At 43.8% G+C, this 25,518-nt stretch overlaps 1 protein-coding gene across 4 annotated transcripts in view; it reads right to left on the bottom strand.

Annotated features, from left to right (window-relative positions):
- The window catches only part of RMDN3 (regulator of microtubule dynamics 3), a 281,724-nt gene that overhangs the window by 71,577 nt on the left and 184,629 nt on the right, over positions 1-25,518 (bottom strand). For all 4 annotated transcript variants that reach the window (XM_085626847.1, XM_085626846.1, XM_085626848.1 and 1 more), the window contains exons 3-4: positions 9,720-9,894; positions 6,042-6,185 (exon numbers count right to left, since the gene is read on the bottom strand). In XM_085626847.1, the coding sequence (XP_085482973.1) occupies positions 6,042-6,185; positions 9,720-9,894 (319 nt within the window). The remainder of the gene's footprint in view (positions 1-6,041; positions 6,186-9,719; positions 9,895-25,518) is intronic.

The raw sequence follows: 25,518 nt of genomic DNA, 5'->3' as shown, positions 1-25,518 counted from the left end.
GTATAGGGCGATACATCTCACCAGCATTCGCGGTGCAACGCGGAACGAGGCAGGGCTGCCCGCTCTCGCCTCTGCTTTTCGCCCTAGCAGTGGAACTGCTAGCAATACGGTTGCGACTAGAGGGAGACCACTGGGGCATTCCAATAGATAAGGCCATGCACAGTGTCTCTATGTATGCCGATGATCTTATATACATCAGAGACATCACCGAAGACTTAACGCCTATCTGGGTCAGGCTAACAGAATTTGTGGAGGTCTCGGGGCTAAGAGTAAAAATGGGAGAAATCCACAGTGTACCCACTGCATCCAAACCTCCTCCCCCCTCCCCGGATGGTCAGGCTGGGTGATCAGGACATTGCCTGGAGCGCAGAGGCTCCCCGATACCTCGGGGTTCGCCTTTATCAGACCCCGACTGATCTTTATAACGGTAACCACCGTAAGGCACTGGCTGGTATCAGGTCCTCGGTGGGGTTCTGGAAAAACCTCCTGTTTGCCCCGATTGGCCGGGTGGCCATCACCAAAACGATAATCGTTCCGCAGCTATTATACTACTTCACAAATTTGTCAATAATCCCACCCAGAACCTTTTTCCGCGATTTAGACGCACTCCTCGGCTCGCTGATATGGGGTGCGAGCAGACATAGGATACCATTGGCGAAGCTACAGCTACCCACCACACAAGGGGGATTGGCCGCTCCATCCTTCGAATCCTATTTCTTAGCCGCACAGTTACAGTGGCTATCCTATTGGACAGCAGGCAGACATGTAGCAGAGACACAGTACGAACGGCCCAGTGCCCATACCAGAAATCCACCGATTCAATCAATCAGTGAATTTGTAGAGCGCGCTACTTACCCATGAGGGTCCCAAGGTGCTGATGGGAGGGGGTGCTGCTACTGCTCGAAGAACCAGGTCTTGAAGAGCTTCCTGAAAGTGAGCAGGTCCGGGGTCTGCCGCAGGTGGGTGGGGAGGGTGTTCCAGGTCTTTGCGGCGTGGAAGGAGAAGAATCTGCCGCCGGAGGTAGTTCGTTGGATGCGTGGGACGGCGGTGAAGGCGAGGCTGGCGGAGCTGAGCTGGCGGGCGGGGGTGTAAAAGTTGAGTCTGTTGTTCAGGTAGGCTGGTCCGGTGTCGTGGAGTGCTTTGTGTGCGTGGCTGAGAAGCTTGAAGGTGATCCTCTTGTTGACGGGGAGCCAGTGCAGGTCTCTTAGGTGGGAGGTGATGTGGCTGCGTCGAGGGATGATGAGGATCAGGCGGGTGGAGGTGTACTGGATGCGTTGCAGCCGTTGTAGGTGTTTGGCCAGGATTCCTGCGTAGAGTGCGTTGCCGTAGTCCAGCCTGCTGCTGACGAGGGCTTGGGTCACCGTTCTTCTTGTTTCGGTCGGGATCCACTTGTAGATCCTGCGGAGCATTCGGAGGATGTTGTAGCAGGAGGAGGAGACGTCGTTGACCTGCTTCGACATGGAGAGGGAGGAGTCGAGGATGAATCCTAGGTTGCGTGCGTGGTCCGTGGGTGTCGGTGCTGTTCCCAGTGTGGTCGGCCACATGAAGTCGTCCCAGGCAGATGGGGTGGCGCCGAGGATGAGGACTTCCGTCTTGTCCGAGTTCAGTTTCAGGCGGCTGCTCCTCATCCATTCGGCGACGGCCTTCATTCCCTCGTGGAGGTTGGTTTTGGCGGTGTGCGGGTCCTTGGTGAGGGAGAAGATGATCTGGGTGTCGTCGGCGTAGGAGATGATGTTCAGGTCCTGTTGGCGGGCCACTCGTGCGAGGGGGGCCATGTAGACGTTGAACAGGGTCGGGTTGAGGGATGAGCCCTGTGGTACGCTGCAGATGAGGTCAGTGGCCACGGTTCGGAAGGGTGGGAGGCGGACTCTCTGGGTTCTGCCGGAGAGGAAGAACGTGGTCCAGTCCAGGGCCTTCTCTTGGATTCCGGCTTCTTGGAGGCGTGTTCTTAGTGTGCGGTGGCAGACCATGTCGAAGGCGGCTGACAGGTCCAGGAGGATGAGGGCTGAGGTTTCGCCGTTGTCTAGTTGGCGCCTGATGTCGTCTGTGGCGGCGATGAGGGCTGTCTCGGTGCTGTGGTTTCGTCTGAATCCGGATTGGGATGGGTCTAGGATGTTGTTGTCCTCGAGGTGGCGGGTTAGCTGTATGTTGGCGATTTTCTCGATGACCTTCGCCGGGAAAGGGAGCAGGGAGATGGGCCGGAAGTTCTTGAGGTCCTTGGGGTCCGCCTTGGGCTTCTTGAGGAGGGCGTTGATTTCGGCGTGCTTCCAGCTTTCTGGGAATGTCGCTGTGTCGAAGGAGATGTTGATGACCTTCCGTAGTTTGGGTGCGATGGTTGTGTCTGCTTTGTTGAGGACATGGTGCAGGCAGGGGTCTGACGGAGAGCCTGAGTGGATGGAGTTCATGACCTTGCGAGGGCAGCTGGTTGGTGCAGGTGGCGTTCGGGGTGAGGTCTGTCGGGGTCCGAGCGGATGGGGTGTTGAAACTGTCATGGATGTCGGTGTCTGGGTTGGTGGGTGGGTTCTGGCGAGGGTGGAGGTCAGCTGGTCCTTGGTGACTTTGCTCCAGCAGCGGCGAGGCAGCTGTTGGGTGCGGTGGTGTGTGGTTGGTTTCTTGAAGGTGAAGTGGATGCAGCGATGGTCGGTCCAGTGGAGTTCGGTGATGTTGTTGAAGGTGACTTGGGTGCTTGAGGAGAAGATGGGGGTCGAGTGTGTGGCCGGCGGCGTGGGTGGGTTCAGTGACGAGATGTCGGAGGCCGAGGTTGTCGATCAGGGTGGCAGAGTTGGCATTGTTTTTGTTCTCGAGGTGGAAGTTCAGGTCCCCGAGGAGGATGTAGTCCGTGGAGGCGAGTGCGTGGGTGCTGGCGAGGTCGGCGATGGAGTCGCTGAACTGAGCCCGGAGTCCGGGGGGGTCTGTAGACGAGTGTTCCTCTGAGGGTGGTGTTGGGAGCGGTTTGGATTCGGAAGTGGAGGTGTTCGGCGGAGTTGAGGGAGTTGTCTGCGAGGGTGTGGACCTGGAGGGTGGACTTGTGGACGATGGCTATTCCTCCTCCGATTCCATTGGTGCGGTCTTTGCGGGAGACCATGTAGCCATCCGGGATGGCTATGGTGATGTCCGGTGCCGAGGAGTCGTTCCACCAGGTCTCGGTCAGGAAGGCAACGTCTGGGGAGGAGGTGTCGAGCAGGTCCCAGAGCTCGACGGCGTGTTTGCGTGCGGTGCGGGTGTTGAGGAGTATGCATCGAAGGTGGTTGGGTCCAGTCCTTGGCGGCTTGGTGGTTCTGTCGCAGGTGAAGTTGCAGACGTGGCAGGAGAAGGGTCCGTGGGTGCGTTTCGGGGCGGCCTGGAAGCAGCGGTGGTCTCGGACGGTGTTGAGAGGTGGCGTCGTATCGGAGTCTGGCGTTGTGGGGGGCGTGGGGTCCAGGGGTTCCGGCGTTGGGCACGGTCCAGGCGCGGACGGGCGCAGACGGGCTTGCGTTGCTGGGAGGCAGCAGCGGCGAGGCGTCAGCAGGTGGAGCTGAGTGGTGGTCGGGGAGGCGGCTCGGCCTGCGAGCAGGTCAGAAGTCACCTCGATCGCTCACCAGCAGGCACCTTTTGAGGCGGGAGGGAGGAGCAGCTGGGAGGCGGGAGCAGGCCGGCGGGGGACGTGGCCTCAGGCCGAGGTGGCGGGAAAAAGACCAGGGATACAGAAGAAAAAAAAGGGGGGGTGGGGGCGAGTAGGGCTAGCGAAAAACGTAAATTAACACAGGAAAAAAGACAGAAAGATACAATAAACAGCACAGCACAATCAGGGGGTTTACTTGAGAAGCGGCAGAAGAGCGGCAGAAGCGGTCTCCACGGGCGCGGACTCGCGCTGGGAGGCAGCAGCGGCGCGGCGTCAGCAGGTGGAGCTGAGTGGCGGTTGGGGAGGCGGCTCGGCCTACAAGCAGGTCAGAAGTCACCCCAATCGCTCGCCAGCAGGCACCTTTTGAGGCGGGAGGGTGGAGCAGCTGGGAGGAGGGAGCGGGGCGGCGTGGCCTCAGGACGAGGTGGCGGGAAAAAGACCAGGGATACAGAAGAAAAAAAAGGGGTGGTGGGGGTGAGTAGGGCTAGCGAAAAACGTAAATTAACACGGGAAAAAAGACAGAAAGATACAATAAACAGCACAGCACCATCAGGGGGTTTACTTGAGAAGCGGCAGAAGAGCGGCAGCAGCGGTCTCCACGGGCGCGGGCTCGCGCTGGGAGGCAGCAGCGGGGAGGCGTCAGCAGGTGGAGCTGAGTGGCGGTCGGGGAGGCGGCTCGGCCTGCGAGCAAGTCAGAAGTCACCGATTACTATTACCTGGCACTAAACCTAGACGTACATACCCCCTACAGGTGGCGGTTGCACGTCAGTGCATGCAGAGGATACACCGTATGTCGTCCGCGAACCCCCATACTCTCCCCTTCTTCTGCTGGTCGGATGGCCCATGCAGGAACACTACTATACACCTAACATGCTCCCCATCTGGACAGACTGCGGTGTCACTGAAGCCGAGGGTCTATACGAGGACGGCCAGCTCAAGCCTTTCCAACAGCTAATAGAGGATCATGACCTTCCCGCCGGCCAGTTCTTACTCCATCGCGAACTCCTCGCACATTACAGACAGTACCGTGACCTTTCGACAGGGGAACCAACTATACACCCGGTCATACACGCACTCTTACACATGGGAACAGGACGTCACTTGGTTACATGGCTCTACAAAGCTATCAGGGAACTCAGGTACAAACCACTAGAGACCCTACGGGCCACCTGGGAAGACGAATTAGGCCGCTCACTACATGAGAAGGAATGGGAAAAAGCTCTTGAACACCCCAAGAAGGTGTCTCGAAATGCGCGTTACAAGAATATGCAATTCTACATCCTACATAGAGCGTATTTGACACCAGCACGCCTCCAATGCTTCTATCCCGACACCCAGTTCCTCTGCCCCAGATGTCGCTCACAAGCGGTAGACTTTCAGCACATGTTCTGGAGCTGCCCCACACTACACTCATACTGGCAACACGTCCATAAGTCCCTTGTGGATCTTACTGGACTCACATATTTGAATACATGGGAAGGATGTGCACTGGGTATCTATCAGAAAAGAAAACAACACAAAGTACCCCTCAGATTTGCCTCACTGGCCATTTTACTAGCCAAACGCAACATTGCCATGCACTGGCGGTCTCCCACAGGCCCCCCGGTCGCTGCCTTGGTGGGGGCGGTTCAAAAATGGGCATTAGCGGAGGAAGAGACACTACGGGAAGAAAAGGTAAAAGGGATGCGCAAACATCCCATATCAATGGACTGGGCTATCCTACTGAACCACTTCAAACAATCACTGACCCATGATGACCCGGCAGACGGCCCTCACACACCGCAAGACACAACCGCAGATACAGACCGAGAACATGGACGCCAGATCCCCTCCCGCAACACAAATAGAAAGCCATTAGCTCTTAAGCACTATGTTATATGCCTCAATGGACAGTCGGACCTCGGTGCCGGATCAACCATGACCCCACCCATCCCCCAGCTTTCTGCCCCTAGAAGTATGTGGACCCACCATCCACCAGGGCATATGCCACCCTGTGACTTCAGACGATACCCGTACCCAAAATTCCATGAACACCCCCCCCAGTTCTTCTCCAACCCAGTTCTGTTCAGAAATTTTATATACAACCACGTCCACAATGACAAAACATTGGACTAAAAACTGTACGACGAACATCGCATTTTGTTTTAATGCTCAGGATATGCAGTTTGATAACCTGTTACATGATACAAAATGTCACAGTAAATACAAAATGTCAATAAAAATATGTTTTAAAAAAAACAGAGGTGGGACACCTATCTGGTGTTAGAACAAACATGTCCAATCTATCCTGTACCCAATTCACTGGACTAAAGGGGAGAATTCATTCACTAGACTGTACCAAGTTAGTAAAAAGTCCCAATGGACAAAACTAAAGGATGACAATCCTAGTTACCTACATTAAAGCCCAATTAGAAAGTTGCACGGCTCAAACACTGCTTACCCTCCTTCACTTTCTCTATCTGTATATGCTGTTCCTGAGGTTGCAGTGAAGTAGACAGAGCTAGACCCTGTGGAATCACTCCGCTCTCTATGCAACACAAATCTTCGCCGACGAGTCGCTTTCTGGCCTTCTGTAACGTGGGACCTGAAGGAAGGCAGATATAAACATGTTAGTTTAAAAAAAAAAAATCACTAACCAACCAACATATCTAGCAAGATTTCCCTACGTAAAACTATCTCATATTGTCTCTTCATCACTGTAGTCTGAGTCCATCCTGTTTGGGGAATGCAGCTCTTATGTGCAATTTTCCATTAATCATTTAAACGAAAAGCACATCATTTGCAGTTAATCACTAATGTAATCCATATAAAGGTGATAAATGCCCTTTAAAGTGATACATGCTAATTATATTTCAGATGTATCTTTCTGCAATTTCTTTCTAAGCGAAGTTATACTTTTAGTAATTCAGAGTTAAGGAGCGGTGAGTGACTAGTGACTAGTGAACAAGATCTTGCAGTATGGCTCACAATGTAAAAGATCTATCATTTTAACATTAAAGTCTTCCCTTCCAGTTTCAAGAAATAATCTGAAACTGCCCTCTCGAGGTTGCTAACTTTGTTACTTCGGCCCACCATAACTACCTTGCGTCTAGATCGTCATACTACACAAACTTTCGTCCGCATTGAGCGCTGACAACCACTTCCCCCAATTATCTAACCTCCTCACCCTTGACATCACTGATGAAGTACCTGAATGGCTATCCTCCTGCCTTTGTGGTCAAGCCTTTTATTTCTTGGTGCTCATCGTTCTCACAACCAACTCTATTACCAGATGGCATCCCACAAGATTAAGTTCTTGACTCTCCTAATTTCTTTTTCAATACTTCATCTATTATTAGCATAAATTCCTGCTCTGGAAACAGATGGAATTGCAGGAGAGCCCTTTGGTTTTGTGTAACTAACCATATCAACTACATTTATTTACTTTCTCAATTCTCAAAATAGAAATGTAGACTATGGGACTGATTCACAAACACATATAGGAGTATGTAAGGGGTACCCACAGGAGTATCTTTTACATACTCATACATGCCTTTGTGAACTGGCACGGACACGTCCAGCTCCCTATACAAGTGCAAAGAGTTCTTTCTATTTGCATCAACTCTATATGATTATGACCCAAATAGTTTCTACGTTTTGGGGGCGAGTCGCAAAAGCATGATAAGAGTAGATAGAAGAGTACAACAGCAGCGCTCTTTTTAATACTATCATTTGCCTTTTGTGAGTAAGCCCCTTCGCCTGCAACCCTTTTGATTTGAAGTCAGCATGGGACCAGGGCTATCTCAGCCACAATGAACTGTAAAACAACTGTGAAGTGTGAATGCAGTATGAAATACACCTGATGTGCCTTGTTTAATTATAGCTCACTGGTTAAACACAGGTTAAAAGCGTGGACTTTGTAAAACCTCATATCTGTGACATTCTGTTTTTTAACAGACATATGGCTGCTGGAAAACGTCTTTCCCAAACTCACCAAAGCATGGAGGAGGGCCATAAGATCTTGTTCCATTGTAGGGAGTTGACCCATGTTAAGTGTGGTCGCTTTGATTTTCAGTTACTGTATTACTTGTAAATAGAATACTAGCTGGGATGGCCTGTGCACAAACATCTTGACCCCTTATTTTTTCAGCGTGCTCTTTCCTAGCGGCTTACCATCTCCCCCAAGTATGGCATTCGAAGTACTTACTCCCTTCACTTATGTCATCTGTCAGGTCTCCCGGTCACACACACAAACTAATGTATTGGATTATTTCTAACAGCATGTAGAGGACGCCATTTCGACTCCAGAGCTTCAGACATCTTATTTTTTTGGAATGCTTCAATGTGAAACAATTGTTACCAAGAGGCACACAGAAGGCAGGCCATACACTGGATGTAATGTTAGGTTCCCGCTTGTACAAGCCTGAATTACAGGTGTCAGAAGTTCTTTTCCTTAGATGGAAGGGCCACTATCTGAATTATGTTCACATTAATCATGCCGTAAATAGGAAAGCATGCAACAAGCAGTTTAGCCCTCCCATTTGATTAGGAAGTAAAATGAAAGACGCATTTACGATCTTTCACTGATGGCATAAACACTAGGACTTGAACCTTGCCAAAGCACACTATCTTGGCACAAGCATACCAGAAGTGCAAAATAATTCACCTATACAGCCGTTCAGATGTTCAAATCCTTTGGAATTTCCAGTTTTCAGTCCAGATTGTGCAACCCTCACACATTTTCTGTGAGGAGCTAGCTATATTTTTCCTCCCAAGAAAATCCAAGGCATTAAAGAAGAGATATGAACTGCTCATAGTCACAACGAGATGTGTCTGAATCAAGGACCCAAAGTGTGGTCTAGGCCATGCTGGACCACCTAAATACCAACAACCAGAAAATAGGTGAAGTGTCTATCAAGAGCATTAACTCAGGCTCTTTGGGTGACCAGTGTCCTGTAGCAATTGAAAACTACTCACTTCTGCAGGCACAGGCATTGTTAATTAACACCTCACTGGCCACTGGAAGGTACCTGCCAAATGGAAGCATGGAGTTGAGTATCCACTATGTAAATAACTACTCTGTATTCTCACAATGTATCAAACTGGTAGCTAATTACACTTAATACAGCCATAGCTAAAACCTTAGAGAGACTGGGGGCAAAATAGCAACAATTCCTGGGGAAGTCCGACCCCCTTGAAAGGCAGCATTTAGGTTTCAACTCTAGAAAGAGACAGAAATGGCAATGGAAGATTGGAGATCAATTAAGAATATGTGTGATGTAAATTAAGTGATCCTTTTGGAACCTTCTGCCACATTCGATACAGTGGACCGTTTTGCCAGAGTGGCACAGCATAGGAAATGTAATTTCTTATGTATTATCCATCCGTGAGATGGAAGCATCAGTTTTATTGTATTTATTTATTGTGTTTGAGTAATTGAAGCCAAGGTCATAGCAAGACCAAGCTCTGCCAGAGTGCCAACATATTTCTCTTGACACTTGTTTACATATGCAGGTGCTGTGACAATAAACACTGTTTATAGTATGGCACACAGAAAATACCAAAGAATGTCTTGCAGACACAATCTAGGTCAGATGGCTTGCCTAACATACGTACAGCAATCCTAGGGTGCCTTATTATAATTGCCCTAGGCAATAACCCACAGACATGTCTTTAACCAAACACTACTATAACCTCCTCATGCTCTGTACATAGATAAGCTTTGTGGCTTTCCTCTAAACAAGAAAAACATTTATTCTGCTCAGCTCATAGACATACCTGCTACTCCAATGGCTTAGAATTCAACACAAAACCCTTAAGCTTCAATGTATGTGTGTGCATTATATGGTATTACAGCAGGTGATATAGTTTGGTCTGACCGCATTTAAGCCACACACTACGTTGCTCTGCCTTAATATTCCAATTTAATAATCAAAGAAGAACTGTGAAATATGCATGTTCAGACTACAACAAGTAGCAGCGTGAATACCATTTAGAAGTTACATTCTCTAACATACATATCACCCAGTTTAAAGGCAACATTAGACTATAACATCAAGTCTTGGAGGAACCAGTGCATTTGAGATCACAAGTTAACATTAAATAACTCTTTACTCCCACTAACAACATTTGTACTTACTTAAATTGCACAATAATGTTCGTTGCTAAATCCTGAAGGCTATTACGCAGTTCTTTCACTTCTTGTCTCAGTTCTGTAATGCTCTGATAAATGCAGTCTAGACGTTGCAGAATGACAGGATCTTCGATACGAGCAGAACATGCATCACCAGCTTCCATAGGTCTTTCAAATGAAACTAAACAGAAATAAGACAAAGTGAGACACTGGGGAAAAAAAACGAAAATCTTGAATGTTAAAAAAAAAATCAAAAAAAATCAACAAAAAAAAAAAATCACTAAATACAAAAGAACAGAACCTTTAAAAGACAGAATAGGCGCACTGCAAAACATTTTCCACACAGAAATGTGTGCATTGAAACAAGTTTTGAATGTGGTAAACTTATAAGCAAGATGGAATGAATCTACATGAGATCAAGGTTCCTTGCTTATGCCAGAATGAAAATAAGACAAAACAAAAATAACACTGATCAAAAATCTCATCTCCATTACAATAATTCCGATTTGTTAATTTTTTTATCATAAAAAAAGATATAGGGTCAGAAATAACTCTAAAAAAGATCATGTACCAGAGTTCCAAAATTATAAATTCAATGATCACATATAGCTCTTAATATATTTACATTTGGAAAATGTATTAATAAAAAGTTTACTAGGCTGGCCAGATTCATAAAATTCACAAAGAATTCCAGGAGTACTCCTAGGATTCTATAAAAGGAGTACTCAATTCCAAAATGTTTTCTGCATATTAAAAATTACAAAAGATACATTTCAGCAGGTTGACGCTTATTTCCGCTTGTTTTTATTTGTAATCCTCAGGTAAGTCTACTTTTGGAAATATGTGCCCAGTGGAAAAACCATCACCTACATTTACAAAAAAGAAGAAAAAATAAATTCAACCCAACCTGTCACAGAATTACACTTACTAATCGACTTCGTGTTGGAAGTGCCTGCAAAATATTTGTGCATTGTAGATTTCCTACCACATGTGAGAAAATGTATTTTGGAGAGGTCAAATATCATCACTGCTGACTGAAAATAACTAATGCCTGATTTTATGAATCTGAATAGGATTTTGACCTTGCAAATGAAATGTATTAGAAACCTAATATAAACCTTAATTTACATGTCTACAATATTTTTAAAATGAGGCTCTGCATTATCCTGCTTTAACTATTAAGCAGGCGCAGAATGATTAAGGAAATTAAACACACCATCATAAAAGGGTTACGGCTGCACAACGACATTGATCTGTAAGCTAGGCAATTTCACGCAATGAGATAAAGAATAGAACACATTGTGTAATTTTGGGGAGAAATTTCAACACGTGGTGTACTATTTGGGCAATTCTTTTTACGCGAGCGGTATTTATTTTTCTGTTTTTAGCACAGAACTAAAAATCTGAACGTGAGCAGCAGTTCCTTTAATGGAGGCGGTTAAACATTTCAGGTAGAATTTTCACATGAGCGGACTGTTTAAGTAACCCCCCCACTAAATTCCCTCCCTCGGTCCGTTGGTTGCCTTATGTCTCAATAGTAGAGTAATGTAGTAGTGCCGCTGCTATTAGTAGCTCATGTCACTCTGATCTCTTTGTAAATCACTCTTCACAAGTCAGTGGGTTATCCACTCCAACAAGCATCTAGTCTTATTACTAACTTGTGGCAAAGTCCTAAAGGTTGAAGTAACGGTATAGTTAGATGAATAAGTCAGTGACAACATAAACATTTTGAACAAAATAAATGTAAACACAGCTTTAGTTAGCAGCGCTAACTATAACTTACACCCTCGCAATGTACTGCTTACATCACGCCTGACATGTTCTATGACATCACTGATGACATCATCCGATGAGTGTGCTAGTTTGTTTTATAGTTTACATAGTGGAAGGTAGCTACTGTATTACTTTTCTACCTAATTGTGCACAGCCTGTCTCCAAGTACTGGGTGTAAGTTTACAAAACAGATGTGTTTCTAATGTATCATAGATGTGTAGAGGTGTTGAATATGTTATAAGTCTTTGTTATGAAGTGTAACTGTGTGTACAGATGACAGTTAAAGAGTTCTGTCCAGTATGTTTCACACAAGTTTTTGGGCTCTGCAGAAAAAGTTTTCAATACAGCAAAGATTTTAGGTAGTAGATACTAAGTATTGTCTTGAGTAATTAGGCAGAATCATCTCAGCGGGTCTATTTCTACAAAACATAGAAGACTGTGTGCATCAGGTACTAACCTATGTACATGTGCTTGCTTTGCTTCAGGAGATCAGCTATCTGGAACGTTTTCACCACAGTATGGAGGCTGTAGGTAGGAGGATCTTTAGCACCTTCAGACCTTGAATATTTTAAGGGAATAGTGTTTCTTTTGACACATTTTGCATAGTGTCCACTGTTCTTAGTAGATAATTTTTAATACTCTGTGGTGCATTTCTCATGAGAGTTTCAGAGTCTGCAAACAGTATATGGTACGGAGTAAACTCTCTCCATAGAGAAAACAGTGTTTACAGTACCCACGTTTCTACTCATATCCACTTAATGTCTCAATGTAGGTTTGGGGACTGTGAGACAACTAAGGCAGATAAAGACAGTCCGAAGTAAGTCCATTTTGGAAGCGGCATTGAGTATCTTGAGGGATTTGTCTTTCTCTGAACACTCATATACAGAGTGAACAATAAAGATTTCCCATATATCTGTGGTTGATTGTTAATGTGAACTAGGCTATCCGTGAAGTGTATAGTATACGGTTAATGTTGCACATAACCCATGCTTGCTACACCCGTGGGATTTGTATATGTGTTACCCCGGAACCGGTCCCAGGATGCTGGTTTCCGGTTCAGAGAAGACTTGGCTTGGCAGTTCGGGCTGGACTGTTCCCATGTGGCACAGGGTCAAGACTGATTTGCATATATAGCTGGGTCTCAACTGAGGTGGCAAAGTGAGCTAAAGAATGATGATGGATTCAACCCAGATACGAGACTGGGGGTGAGTGTCTGAAAAGTTTCAGCGCTCCGTCGATCATCTACTTGCGTGGTCTTTAATGATGCTTCATATTATTCGGAGTTATTTTGTACTTACTTTCAGGCCTCTAATGCCATACTAGTTTCTAGAGAAATGTGTGCAAAAGAAACTTGGATGATGTCATCAGGGATGTCATTTGAGATGTCATCAATGTCATAAAATGAGGTCATAAAACATGTTGTGAATGATGTAATATGGGAGGTCATAAACAGTGCATGGGGAGCTCAAGATATAGTTAGCTCTGCTAACTAAAACAGATGAATGTCTTTTTTTTTTTAGTTCCAAAACGTTAATGTTGTCATTGACATGTATGTAAAGCTGGCCGTGCGCAGCAGGGGGGTTCGCTGCAGGACCTATGGCCAAATACCCAGCAGGCAGCCAAACCCACATTGCGGACAGCCTTTGCTGTGCACAGCAGAAGGCTGGCCTTCGGGCCCCGGGGACCCTATCCAGGGCCAAATAGAAAAAATAGGGCTGTGTGCCCCCTCTTCCCCCAAGCCTCATTAGGCAGTTGGAAACCCATCCCCAAGGCCTTCTGCACATTAAAAGTAAGGGGACCACGCGGCCCCTCCCTCCCCAAATCTTAATAAGCCCTGTGGACTTCTTAACCCAGGGCTGCATTTTTTTGAGGGGCCTCATCCCCCTGGGCCATATATTTGTTTTTAAGGGGAGGGGGCTCTGTGGGACCCCTCCCTAAGCCCCTGGGAAACACATCCCAGAGGGCAGTTGTTTTATTATAAAGGAGAGGGACTATGTGGCCCCATACCCTGAGCCTATTATGGCCCTGGGGACCCTATACCCCATGGCCATATATATTTCAAAGGGGAGGGGGCCCCGTGGGACCCCTCCCCATCTCCCAGGGTCCGTTTTATGTATTTTGAACAGGAGGGGGCCCACGTGGCCCAGATACTCGAGCAGATTATGGACCTAGGGACCTCATCCCCCAGGGCCATGTATATTTTAAAGTGGAGGAGGGCCGCTTGACTTTCCTTCCCGAACCTCTTTAGGTCCAGGGTATGCCATCACCCAGGGCCCTATTAAAAGAAAAAGGGGTGGCAGGCCCCCTTTCCCGAGCTATAATAGGCCCTGGGGAGCCCACCGCGAGGGGGGGGGGGGCGAAACTTACAAACAAACATTGGTAAATGCAATAGGTTTCACCTATGTGATTATTAATAAGCTGTTTTTTGTTGTAAGTTGTAGCTTGGTGAGTAGTTGTGCAATGTAAGTTATTGAAACTCTGGTGAAGTGTTATGACTTGTGTATTGAGAAAGGCAATATATTGTGCAGTTACTGGTGGTATTATAAAGCGGGGAGATAAGGTAAATGGGGGAGGTAAAAAAAAAAAAATGTACCTGATAAGTACAGTGCGAATGCAGATGAGGCCAGGGGCCGAGATTAGGTGAGATTGCGCCACAGGTTGCTGGTTGCCCCTTGCTCTGAGTGGAAAGACATCTTGCACCGAAAAATGCTGAGTCATGCCACGGGAGTCCCTTGTGTGCCTCTGCACATAGGATTTAATGTTCATCCCTGTAGTCTGAAGGGAAACTATTTCAAAGACCCAGAGATTAGTTTATTAGATTGGGGTAAATGATGTCAAAAAGATAGGAGCTGCATCTGTGGAAACAGAAATAAATAAAATGAGGGGGGAAGCAACAGGGTGTGACCCAGGAGGATGCTGCAAGACACGGGGATGAGAGAGACGGCCTGCAGATGTACTTATAAGGAGTGCTTGTTAGGAAATGCAAACAAGCAGCACAATGAGAATTTAACTGATAAAAGGATAACAATTACCACTCCCTAACACGAGAAACCACAGAAAACATGGTGAAATCAAACTACTTGCTGCAGAATGTAAAGTGTGTTTTTTTAAACAACGACAGGAGTTCTGCAGCGGTATCTCTTGGTTTTTAGCGCTGTGCAACAGCTCGGGTAGACTGAGTAAACAGTATGACAGAGGTGTTATTTGGTTGCAAGTAGAGCTACATAATCAAGGTGTAAAGCAGCCTTTCTTGGCACTAGCAGCAAGAACCTGCGGCTACTGAAAGCAAATCTGCCAAAAGGGTTGAGTTCCGCCTTGGAAGGAGTTGGAGTGAAGGTCATGGAGGGGTCAGGGTGAAAAAAGTGCAAGCACCAACGATGAGGAAGCAAAGACAACGGGGAAGCATGAAGAAAAAGCCACTGCTGATGGATGCTGCTCACATAAAGTGCATTTCAGAGGGGACAAAGCTGTAACTCATTTTCTCAATTCACATGATGCAAAAACTCCAAGTTGTTTTCAAGTTCTAGAAGTCGCCAGCTGTAGCCATTCTAGAAGCCATTGTAGAAGTCTTGTCTTGGGGATAGACGTTATAAATCGCCTTAGAGTAATTGAACATAAAATAATGTTTACTTGTTAGGAAATTGGTTTGGTAATTTGAAAATCCACTAAAACGAATGGGCATCCTTTGATGCAGTGGAACGGAGTGTATTTTGTTATAGGACATCCTTGTGATGTCTCTGCTTGATTTGCTTAAAGTACCTTCCATTCAAACAGCTGAATAAAGCAAGGCTCGGAGAGAGGGGAGAGGATGTGGCGTTGAGGCAAGAGCTGCTGACTTGGGGAACCAGGTTCGAGTCTCGGCATTGGCTCAACATCCTGTAAGCAAATCGCTCAATCTTCCCCTAACTACAAATAGAAAAATATGCGAAGAACTCGCACCAAATAAAAGAAATGTTAAATTTAAATTCAGTAAGCAGCACAGTCACCAAGAGTTGGATCAAAAAGCAGCGTGCTTGCTTGTAATTAAAATAACACAGAAGTTCAAGTGGGTGGAAAGGAGTAGTTTGGACTTGGGACACTGATAAGAAGAAGACACGGAGAACAACAGGAAATGGTATGCTACAACCAATAGAAATGGAGGAAAAGTAAGTGGCAAGCACACAAACTAATAAAAGCCCCTTTTAAGATTGATATTACAGCAATAGATTTTCTCTGTGCAGGTGAAACCTAAAACGAAAGCCACCCCCGTCCAAAGTCTCTTGAGGCCTAGGGGACCCATCCCCCAGGGCCTTTTTTTAATTAAAGGTGATGGAGGCTGCGTGGCCCCCCCTCCTCGAGCATTATTAGGCCCTGTGGACCCCATCCCCCAGGAACATTTGTTTTTTTTCTAGATGGGAGGAAGGCCGCCTACCTATGCCGTTTTCGTCCCTGGGGACCCTATCCTCCAGGCCCATATAATTTCAAGGTGGGTGCCCAGGGTGCCCACCCAGACCACCCACCATACACAACGTTGGGGGAAGACCACGGGCCCCCGCCGGCTTCACACATGCTTGAGGAGACCTCTTTGCGGTCGCCTGCATGGAGAAGTTATTTCTGCTGCCCCCTCTAGGTGGGAGCAATCTCTTGATCTGTTCCCCTGCCCACATCAGTGTGGGAATGGAAATAAATCAAAAGTATGATCCCAGCTGGAGGAAGCATTTTTAAAGCTCCTGCCTACAGGGAGCAGACTTTGTGTTGCGGGAGATCAAAATATTTCCCTGCCAGTGCAGGCAGGAAAACTGCTGTTTCCCAGGGCTGGCCTCCAGAGCTAGTGAGCCGGCTTCGGGGAATGGGGTCTGTGGGGCCATACAAGGCTCGGCCTCTGCCTCACTTTTAAGGAGTTTAGGAGGCCCGGAGGGTGGGGTCACGGAGCCTTTAGAGGCTCAGGGAGGAGGGACGCAGTGACATTTGCTCGTTTGTTACTGTGAAATAAATGGGTACAGAACTTAAGTAGCAAGCACTGGTATGGAGTGTTTAAACACAATTAAAAGGGCAGCAGGGTGAGGGAGTTAAAGAAAACACAGACAGGGGCAGGGGGCTGAGACATAAAAGAAGCAACACAAATGGGTAAAGGAGCGAGGGAAAACATACGCACTTGTTTGGAGTGCGTGATCAATTTAAAAAGTATCTCTAAAAAACAGGGAGCAGTGGACGGACACAAGTACTTGGTCTATCCTCTAAGGGAGGGCCAAACACAAAAGGCATGCATGCCATGGCAAAATGCAACGAAGGGCTGTAGCCCACTAACTGTAAACAACATGTCTTAAAGAGACAGCACATATGCGGTCTAACCAACACCTAATACAACACTCTTTCTGGACCAAAATCTAGCTTTCTGACAAAATTGGTGAAAATCCAATCAGCGGTTTGAGCTGTAGCTGTATCTAAAGTTTCTATGGGAAAATAGATGGGGAAAATGTGTTTGAGCCCCCCCTTTTCTCGGCCCCCACCTAACGGATCACCCCAAAGCTTTCCATGCGCAAACTAGTCATAAAGTTGTACGTTTTTGGAAAGTTTAGTGGAATTCCTCAAACGGCACCAAAGTTATTAGTAACACAAAAAATGCATTTCCTATGGAGACACAATCTTCACTACAACTACCCAGTGGCAACTGCCACTGGGAGATTATATTTTCATTCAGAGATTATATATGTATACATACATACACACACACACACTCATACATACATACTGACAAAGGCAGAACACTCTTCATCCAGCGAGCAAACACTTTTTTTTGGCCATGCAGGGTCTTTCACAACTGCCGAAGTACTAAGGACTCAAGTTTCTTATACATTATTAATTATAGGTTACTCAAGTTATCTATTAGCAATTCAACTATTTAAAATTCTTAATAGAATTTCATATCTTCCTATTTTTCCTAATCCGTGCAGTCTTCCTTCTTTTCCAGAACTTTGTCAGCTACTGATTATTTGCAGGATTATCCCTAGATAGAAGTTTAAGGATGCAACAAAAAAAAGCATCGCAATTGCTTTAGATCATGGGTTTTCAAAGTATAACCCAAATATTGGACAGTTAACTCACCCATTTCGCTATCCTTTGAGTATATCAATATTTTAAAAGTTGCATTATAACAAATAAGACGTACCAGCCTGTCCGCCAATCACACTCTGGGCCTAACACAAAAACTAAGCTCACAAGTGCAACATTGGTGCTCACTTTTGGAACTCATAAACGTACAGCACAGGAACATATGACAGCCTTCTCTATCTGTTACAGAACATCACTATAAAGTATAAACAGAAGGGTTTGTACCAAGTCTTTCACCTTCTGGTCCATCTTAGTTAAAGGAAACAGGCTGTTTAAACACCTAGGTAAGTCACACAAGCTCTTAACACTGCTCATCCAAAAATGAGTCTTGTGAACAGAATAGTATTCGATTCAGTTGTTGTCCTGAGGCAACAAAAAGTGATATCCTTCACGATCCAACCATTACCTTTCCAAGAAGCCTGCGATAATGAAAGTGTCAAGTAGGGGATTGAAAAAGTAAATATGAAACAAACAAAAAAAAAAGACACCAAAATGCAAATGAAGAGCTCACCTAAGGTACAAGGTATTTTCTTGTTTTGTTGTTTCCACAAAACAAGGAAACTCTATCCACAGAACAAACCGTGCAAGGTAACACTTCTGTCCACAAGCCTCATCATTCCAATGAATGATTTTTGTATAAAATGACATGTCTACTTGAAGTAACTTATCATAAGCTTATAGGTGCATTATCTATATATATATTTTCCTCAATGTGGTTCCAGTTGGAGCGCGCAGCAGCAGGTGCAGGCGTTGGGCCGAACCAATTGCCAATTTCAAAATTTGAACACAAAGGACGCCGCCCTCTGGAATAGTGCACTGTGATCTTTTATTGCTGATACAGAGTCAGTCTGTCACACCGACGCGTTTCGGCCAACCCGGCCTTTCTCACGGTAGGGGGCACTACACTCATCTCTGCATTTATATAATTTCCTGTGAATAGCCATCCCGTAGACTTCTGGGAGTTATAGTTTAATTGAAAACAATGCTGAACCTCTTTTGACAGACCCATTTTACACAAACATTGATTTATAGCGCAAACCTTACTAAACATTTGTTTTGCAACAATCTCAATTTCTATATAAAGTGAAGAAGTTTTAGCTATAGTAGCAAAAATATTAAATTGTCACTTGATGCTCTTTTATGTAACAAGTTATCAGTTTTACAATGTATTGGGTTTAGTACCCCATATTGTGATAGTTTTATCGCTCAATACCACTGATGTTCCTTGTGGTTTGTTGTAGTTGTTCCTGCAACGGTTCGCAATGCTTACTTAAAGATTCCAGTTTTATTATTGCTCGTCTGAGTTTTTATAGATGCACATAATATTCCTCATCGAAGTTCATTCATTAAAATGGGGACTGGTGAAATAGGAGTTTCTTTGATATAGACACTGTGGAGATAAGTGAAAGACTGGGTGCCCGAAAAAAGAAATTGAGACAGCTTGAATCAAAATACATTATCAGGCTTCGTACCAAGATCCCAAAAGCAATGAACTTCGATGAGGAATATTATGTGCATCTATAAAAACTCAGACGAGCAATAATAAAAGTGGACTCTTTAAGTAAGCATTGCGAGCCGTTGCAGGAACAACTACAACAAACCACAAGATATGCAAGATATCTTTTTGGTACACTTAAAAGCAGTGTGTGGGTCAATTTTGTACCAGTTTTGTGGATGTACTCCAACATCAACTAACTATGGAACTTTTATTTGAATCCAATCAAACTGCATAACTATCATGGATACGAAGAGACCATCAAGAAAGAATAAGAATTCTTTTTTTTAGTTTGGTGTCAACTAGTTGTGTTTTATTTATTTATTTTAGAAAAAGTTTGGGTAAACAAGACGTATATATTACACTGGGTGCACAGTCTGCAGACTGAAAATCTGAACTGGCCAGCTGATTGGCTGCAGTGCCAGGAGGCAGAGTCCACTGGCTGACCTGACCCAAGGGTAGATCAAATTCATGCCTTGGAGTGTTGTGTTCATTCGATAACATGAGATATAAGATTAGGAGTCTGTTAATAGTGAATCTCGGAGGTGTAACTGGCTACAATAAAGAACGAACGAGCATAAGAACTGCAAAACACGGAGGCGGTAAACTGGCTAACTGTAATCACCAAGGTAATGTCATTTTAAAGTAATGTCTTCTGTGTTGTTGATACAACATTTCAAAATAATAAAAATATATATTTTTTTTAATTATGACTTTGGAAGGGGCCTACAAAATTTCTGGCAGTAATTTATGCTGGCTCTGTCTACAAGCAATCTGAATGCACCAGGAAAAACAACATCTCGGAACATGTCTCACAAATGTCAGACATTGTCTATAGAGAAACGTCAAGTCAAGTCATCCGCTTTCTGGAACAGCTACTGGAAGGTCCAACTTTGCAGTTTGGAGTCAGCGATTCTAAACGAGGTCTCGGCAAAGCCTGTATTCCAGATTCAGTGTGCCTCTGGCAAGTTGAGAAATATCCCACCAGTTAGAAGTCATCAATCCAAGCCATCTGTTAGTTATTTAAGATGAAGTATGTTAGTTCGGGACAGTTAGTTACGTATATAATTCTTTTCGATTATTTGTTGTGAAGAACTTCTAAAATATAATAATTCAGTCTTTTAAGGAGCTGACATCAGATGAACGATTAACTGTACACTTGGAGAACGCCAAGCATTTTGGTTTATACCTTGTGGTTGACAATGAAATTATTAATTTCTGTCTCACATACCTATAGGTAACTTTCATAATTGCAAATCTTACTCATTTACATTCTGCGCTTTCAACTTACGATCGATATTTCAAGAAATTCAACACAGAAACAGCCACGTTCTTGGCTTCCATACTCCAGGTGTTTCTGTGGAGCATCTACGTCTTGGCAGAAACAGATAGAGACAAATGGAATCTAGATCATTAAAAACCATTTTAGTGGATTTGAGAACGATAGATTTATGAAAAAATTATGAGTTGTTAGACATAGTTAACAGAGTTGGCAATGGGAACGGCTTCACAATAGATTTCTCAATTTGGAGCCAAGAAGGTGGATTATGTAAAGGGGAATGAATAAACCATATGGCACTTTGTTTTAAAATAAAAGCTTTGTGATAAAGAAAAAAATCTGGGATACCAAATCCAGCATTAAATTTAGACATTTTTAATTTTTTATAACTAATGCGAGGTGATTTGTTATTCCAAAGAAATTTGGAGAGAAGTTTATCAATATCTTTATAAAATTTTAATGGGAACTGAGTAGGAATCCTGGAAAGAGTATAAAATATTTTTGGAGCAATATTCATTTTAATAGATTCCAGTCTACCCCACCATGAAAGATGCAGTGATGCCCATTTAGACGTTTTATCTTTAATATAATCCAAGACAAAATTACAGTTTAAAGTCATTGTAGATTTTATAGATGAGGAAAATAAAATACCAAGATATTTTAATTTAGTCTTTTGCCAAACAATTTCATTCATAGGTATCATATCAGGAGTACAATAAATGTTTAAAGGGAAAAAATCAGTTTTATTAGTGTTTAATTTGTAGCCAGACACCATAGAATATTTTGTTATAATCTCTAATAAGGAAGGAAATGAGGATAAGGGGTCACTAATAAATAAAAGTACATCATCAGCATACGCTAAAGTTTTAATAATAATCTCATTAATAATAATTCCTTTAATGTTATCACATTTTCTTATAGATGTAAGGAAAGGTTCAATGCCAATTAAAAACAATAGCGGGGAAAGGGGACATCCTTGTCTAGTACCTCTAAAAAGGGAAAATTGATTTGAAACTTGACCATTAATAAATAGACGAGCAGTAGGAGCACAATATAGAGCTGAAATCATACGAATAAAATTATCGCCAAAGTTAAATGATGATAAAGCATGGAATAAAAATTGCCAATGCAATTTATCAAAGGCTTTTTCAGCATCCAGAGCCATAATTCCTGAAGGAGTAGTTAACGTATGACCCTGTTCAATGACATGTAATAAAGTTCTTGTATTATTTGCAGAGTGTCTATTTTTCATAAAACCAGATTGATCTGAATGTATAATAGAATCTAGTACAGGGGATAATCGTGTGGGTAATATTTTGGCATATAGTTTACAATCTTGATTAATTAAAGAGATAGGGCGATAATTAGATACAAGGGTGGGGTCTTTATCAGGTTTGGGAAGGACGATAATTAAAGCTTCAGTAAAGGATCCTGAAGTAATTCCCGTAGAGCCAAACGTTGTGAAAAGTTAAAATAATAAGGGTAAAAGATGGGATTGAAACTCTTTATAAAACTCCACCGGGATACCATCAGGACCCGGAGATTTATTTTTTTAAAGAGATTTTATAGCGGCTAAAATTTCATCCTTAGTAATTGGAGAGTCAAGCCCCATTTTATCTGATGGAGAAATTTTAGGTAGACCACATGAAGATAAAAAAGAATCAACTAAAGATTCATTATGAAAAACAGGTTTATCATATAACTTAGAGTAAAAATCCAAAAATTCATTCACAATATCTTTATGAGATAAAGCAATTTTACCATTGGATCCGTGAATAGAAGTGATTTGAGTTTTATCTTTTTCATTCTCAAATCCACTAAAATGGTTTTTAATGATCTAGATTCCATTTTTCTATACCCCATGTACAACACTGTTGAATTATCATTATGGTATAGCAATATCATTAAACTAAATAGGAACATTAGATTTTGGTTTTCGTGGATTAAAGCGGGTATTTTTTATCTTAAAGACGTTTATTCCAACAATACCTTTATACCGTTTGAGGATCTACAAACAAGGTTTGGTTTAACTCAATCTGATCGTATTAAATATGAATATTTAATTAATTCCATTTTAGATTCCTTTCCGCAAGCTATTCCGACTAGTGTTACAGCTGATCTATCCGTATATATTCAAACTATATCGCTGAAAGCTAATGGTGTTTCCATTTTATATAAAAAATTATCTAACACTTTAGGAAGTAGCATAACGATGATTGCAACCTTCTGGAATAATGAACTTTCACTTACATTGTCTAATGATTCATGGGAAATTATATGGATTAGAAATATTTCTGGTTGGTTACCTGTCTCACTTTATCAAACCAATTCCTATATTTTATTTAATTCTTTATGGACTCCATTACGTTTATTCCAGGCTAAACTCCTTCAGTCTGACACTTGTTGGCATTGTAAATTGCATCCTGGTTCGTTACGACATATGCTTTTTGATTGTCCTTTAATTGCAAAATTCTGGACAGAAGTTTGGGATTTTATTAAGAAGTTGTTAAATATACATGAAGACTTATCATATAAAATGTTAATTTGCAAATCAGTTACATTATCACAATCTCTAAGTACTCTTGAATGTAGGCTTTTTGATTTCTGCTGCGTTAAAATCTATTACCTTTTGTTGGAAAGATGTTTCTAAGTTATCAGTTCATGCTTGGTGGTCTTGGGTTATCTTTACAAGAAGAGGTGCTCAATTATCTTTGTCTGGGGTTAATCATAATCCTATTTCCTATCACTCTTTTTGGATTCCTGTTGATATCTATTTTGCATCTTAGGGGTATGTTTATGTATTGTACTGCTTTTTACGATTTTTATATTATTTAATATGTCATAGTAGCTCTATTTATTGCTTACTCAATAATTTGTTATTAGATGTTTCCCTTACCCCCCTCCTTTTAAGTTTATAAGAATATGACTATTTTCTTTTCTATTGGAATGAATATGATAATGATTTTGTACGAATTGTATTAGATATTTTAGTTTATTATTACTCTTTTTTTGTATGTCTATGTTGTTGCTGTAGAGGCGCAGTTACTGGCAGCATTGCTTCTCATAAGAAATGACTAGAAGTACAAAGTGCGTGTTTGCGCACCACTGGCGGGCTTTCAAAACACATAAATAAAAGGCATTGTAATTTATAATTGCAATAGCTCCAACTCTCGCCAATGCGAGACCTATTGTATTGCAAATGCTTGTTCTGGGATGAACATTGGTCTATCGGATGTATTTAATCCCTAATATTAACTCTGGAGTACATAAAAACACTAGAACCCTAAAATGATTCATGTGCAGGGTCTCATATTGTTGATTATTACCAGACTGCATGATCTTCCATTAAGTAGTGCTAAGCCTCGAACCTCTGCTACTTCTGAACACCACAGATGGAGCCTCAACATTTCTAGAGCATGTGCCAGTCTTCCCAAGGTGTCTACAACAGCTCATGGTACAGGAGATGTGCACGCGTACGGAGTGCACATCTCCTGTCCATACGCGTGCACATCTCCTGTGCCTCTTCGGCAGAGAAACCAACGACAATAAGTCTCGCCAAGGCAAGCAGCACATGCGCTGCATCGCTAGGCGAGACCTAAAAAGGAATCCTCCCATTTTATCAGTGCAGATTTAGGCACACAGTTCAACCATAGACAACATCATTGCACTGGCATACCTTTCCATACAAGCAGTAATGAAAAAGCACTAGCCCTTTATCTGCGGTTTCATAAATTAAAGCACTGCATTTGATGGGGTGGATCGTGGCAGATTATGGGGGAAATCGACAGCCAGGGGGATCCCGTCCAAGCTCCAGAAGGCAATTATATCCTTGTAACACGAACATGGGTTCAGGTCAAAACAAGCCCTACCACAGTAACATCAAGTGTCGCCACAAACAACGGGCTCAAACAGGGCTGTGTATTGACCCCTTACTTTTCAATCTTTATGCTACAGATCTGGTGGCCGCCTTGCAAACAGCCAGCTTAGTCGCTCCAAGGTTGGGTAGGGAGAGACTCCTCATCTTACAATATGCAGATGACACAGCAATAATGGACCATACTAGTATGGGGCTTTAGAGAGCCTTCAAAGCACTCCACTGCTATAACCAGGATCGCCATCTGCTGGTCAACCAGAGCAAAACCAAGATAGTTGTGTTTGGAAAATATCCACAAAAAAGGCAAGCCCACTGGCAATTGGGAGAATATCAAATAGAGACAACAACAGCCTACAACTACCTTGGGGTCTGGCTCTCTGAGAAAGCAAAACCAGCCACCAACCTAAAACACCACAGTGCAAAGGCAGATCGAGTCTTCCACACATTGAAGCGACTAAGCCAATGCCTGATAAGCCCAACTGCCAAGCCAATGCTGACAGTCCTGAAAGCTAAATTGATACTGGCCATTAACTACAAGACACCTGGCCTTCCCGGGCACCCTGGATAAGTTCACAATAGCTGCACAGGCCAAAGCCTACAAATTAGTGCTGCTAGATCTGCAGCAAGCCAGAAAAGCAGGGCTAAGGCTAGAGCTCAGTCTCGATTTGGCGTACAGAAGGACCTAATCAAGTTCTTCATGAGGGTCCTGAGAGCCCCAGAATATGCACTCAAACACCAACTTAGAATTATTTTTGAGGAGAAGGGCTCTCCCTGGCACTCCAGGCTGGGGCACGCAATCAGCAGCTTGAAGATCAAAGCAGAAAGCCTGCACTCGTCCGACACCCCATTTTCTGCTTGGAAAAATGCGGTGAAGAAGCAGGTACTGGTAACTTTGTCTGAAAAGAACTTGGCAGCTGTTCGCCTCAGCCCCATTACCACGGCACTGGATAAGTCATATACCTTGGGGAAAGTTCAACCTTTTCGACGTGACGCACTGTTAGCTCAGTCCTGCAGAAAAATACTCTACATGAGACTCATTGTGCTAAGAATGAAAAGATTTTAACCCAGCTTGGCCACGTAAGGGAGAAGCAGACTTTTGCGGGTTTTGCTCATACCGCAACGAATCCTGCTTGCACCTGCTGTGTTGCTGTCCCAAACTGGCTGAATATCACCGCCATTTGCTCCGCCCTATTTTTAGGGCTAAGGGTGCGAGGACTTGCAAGGAGGCCTCGGACTTGTGCTATACTGAAACCAAGGTTTGTACTCAAGCAAGAGTGGTGAAGTATATGCATTT

Source organism: Triturus cristatus, chromosome 9 (assembly GCF_964204655.1).
Source record: "Triturus cristatus chromosome 9, aTriCri1.1, whole genome shotgun sequence".
NCBI classification, from domain to species: Eukaryota; Metazoa; Chordata; class Amphibia; order Caudata; family Salamandridae; genus Triturus; species Triturus cristatus.
Note: the sequence above shows the minus strand (reverse complement) of the source record. Positions and strands in the feature narration are given on the sequence as shown.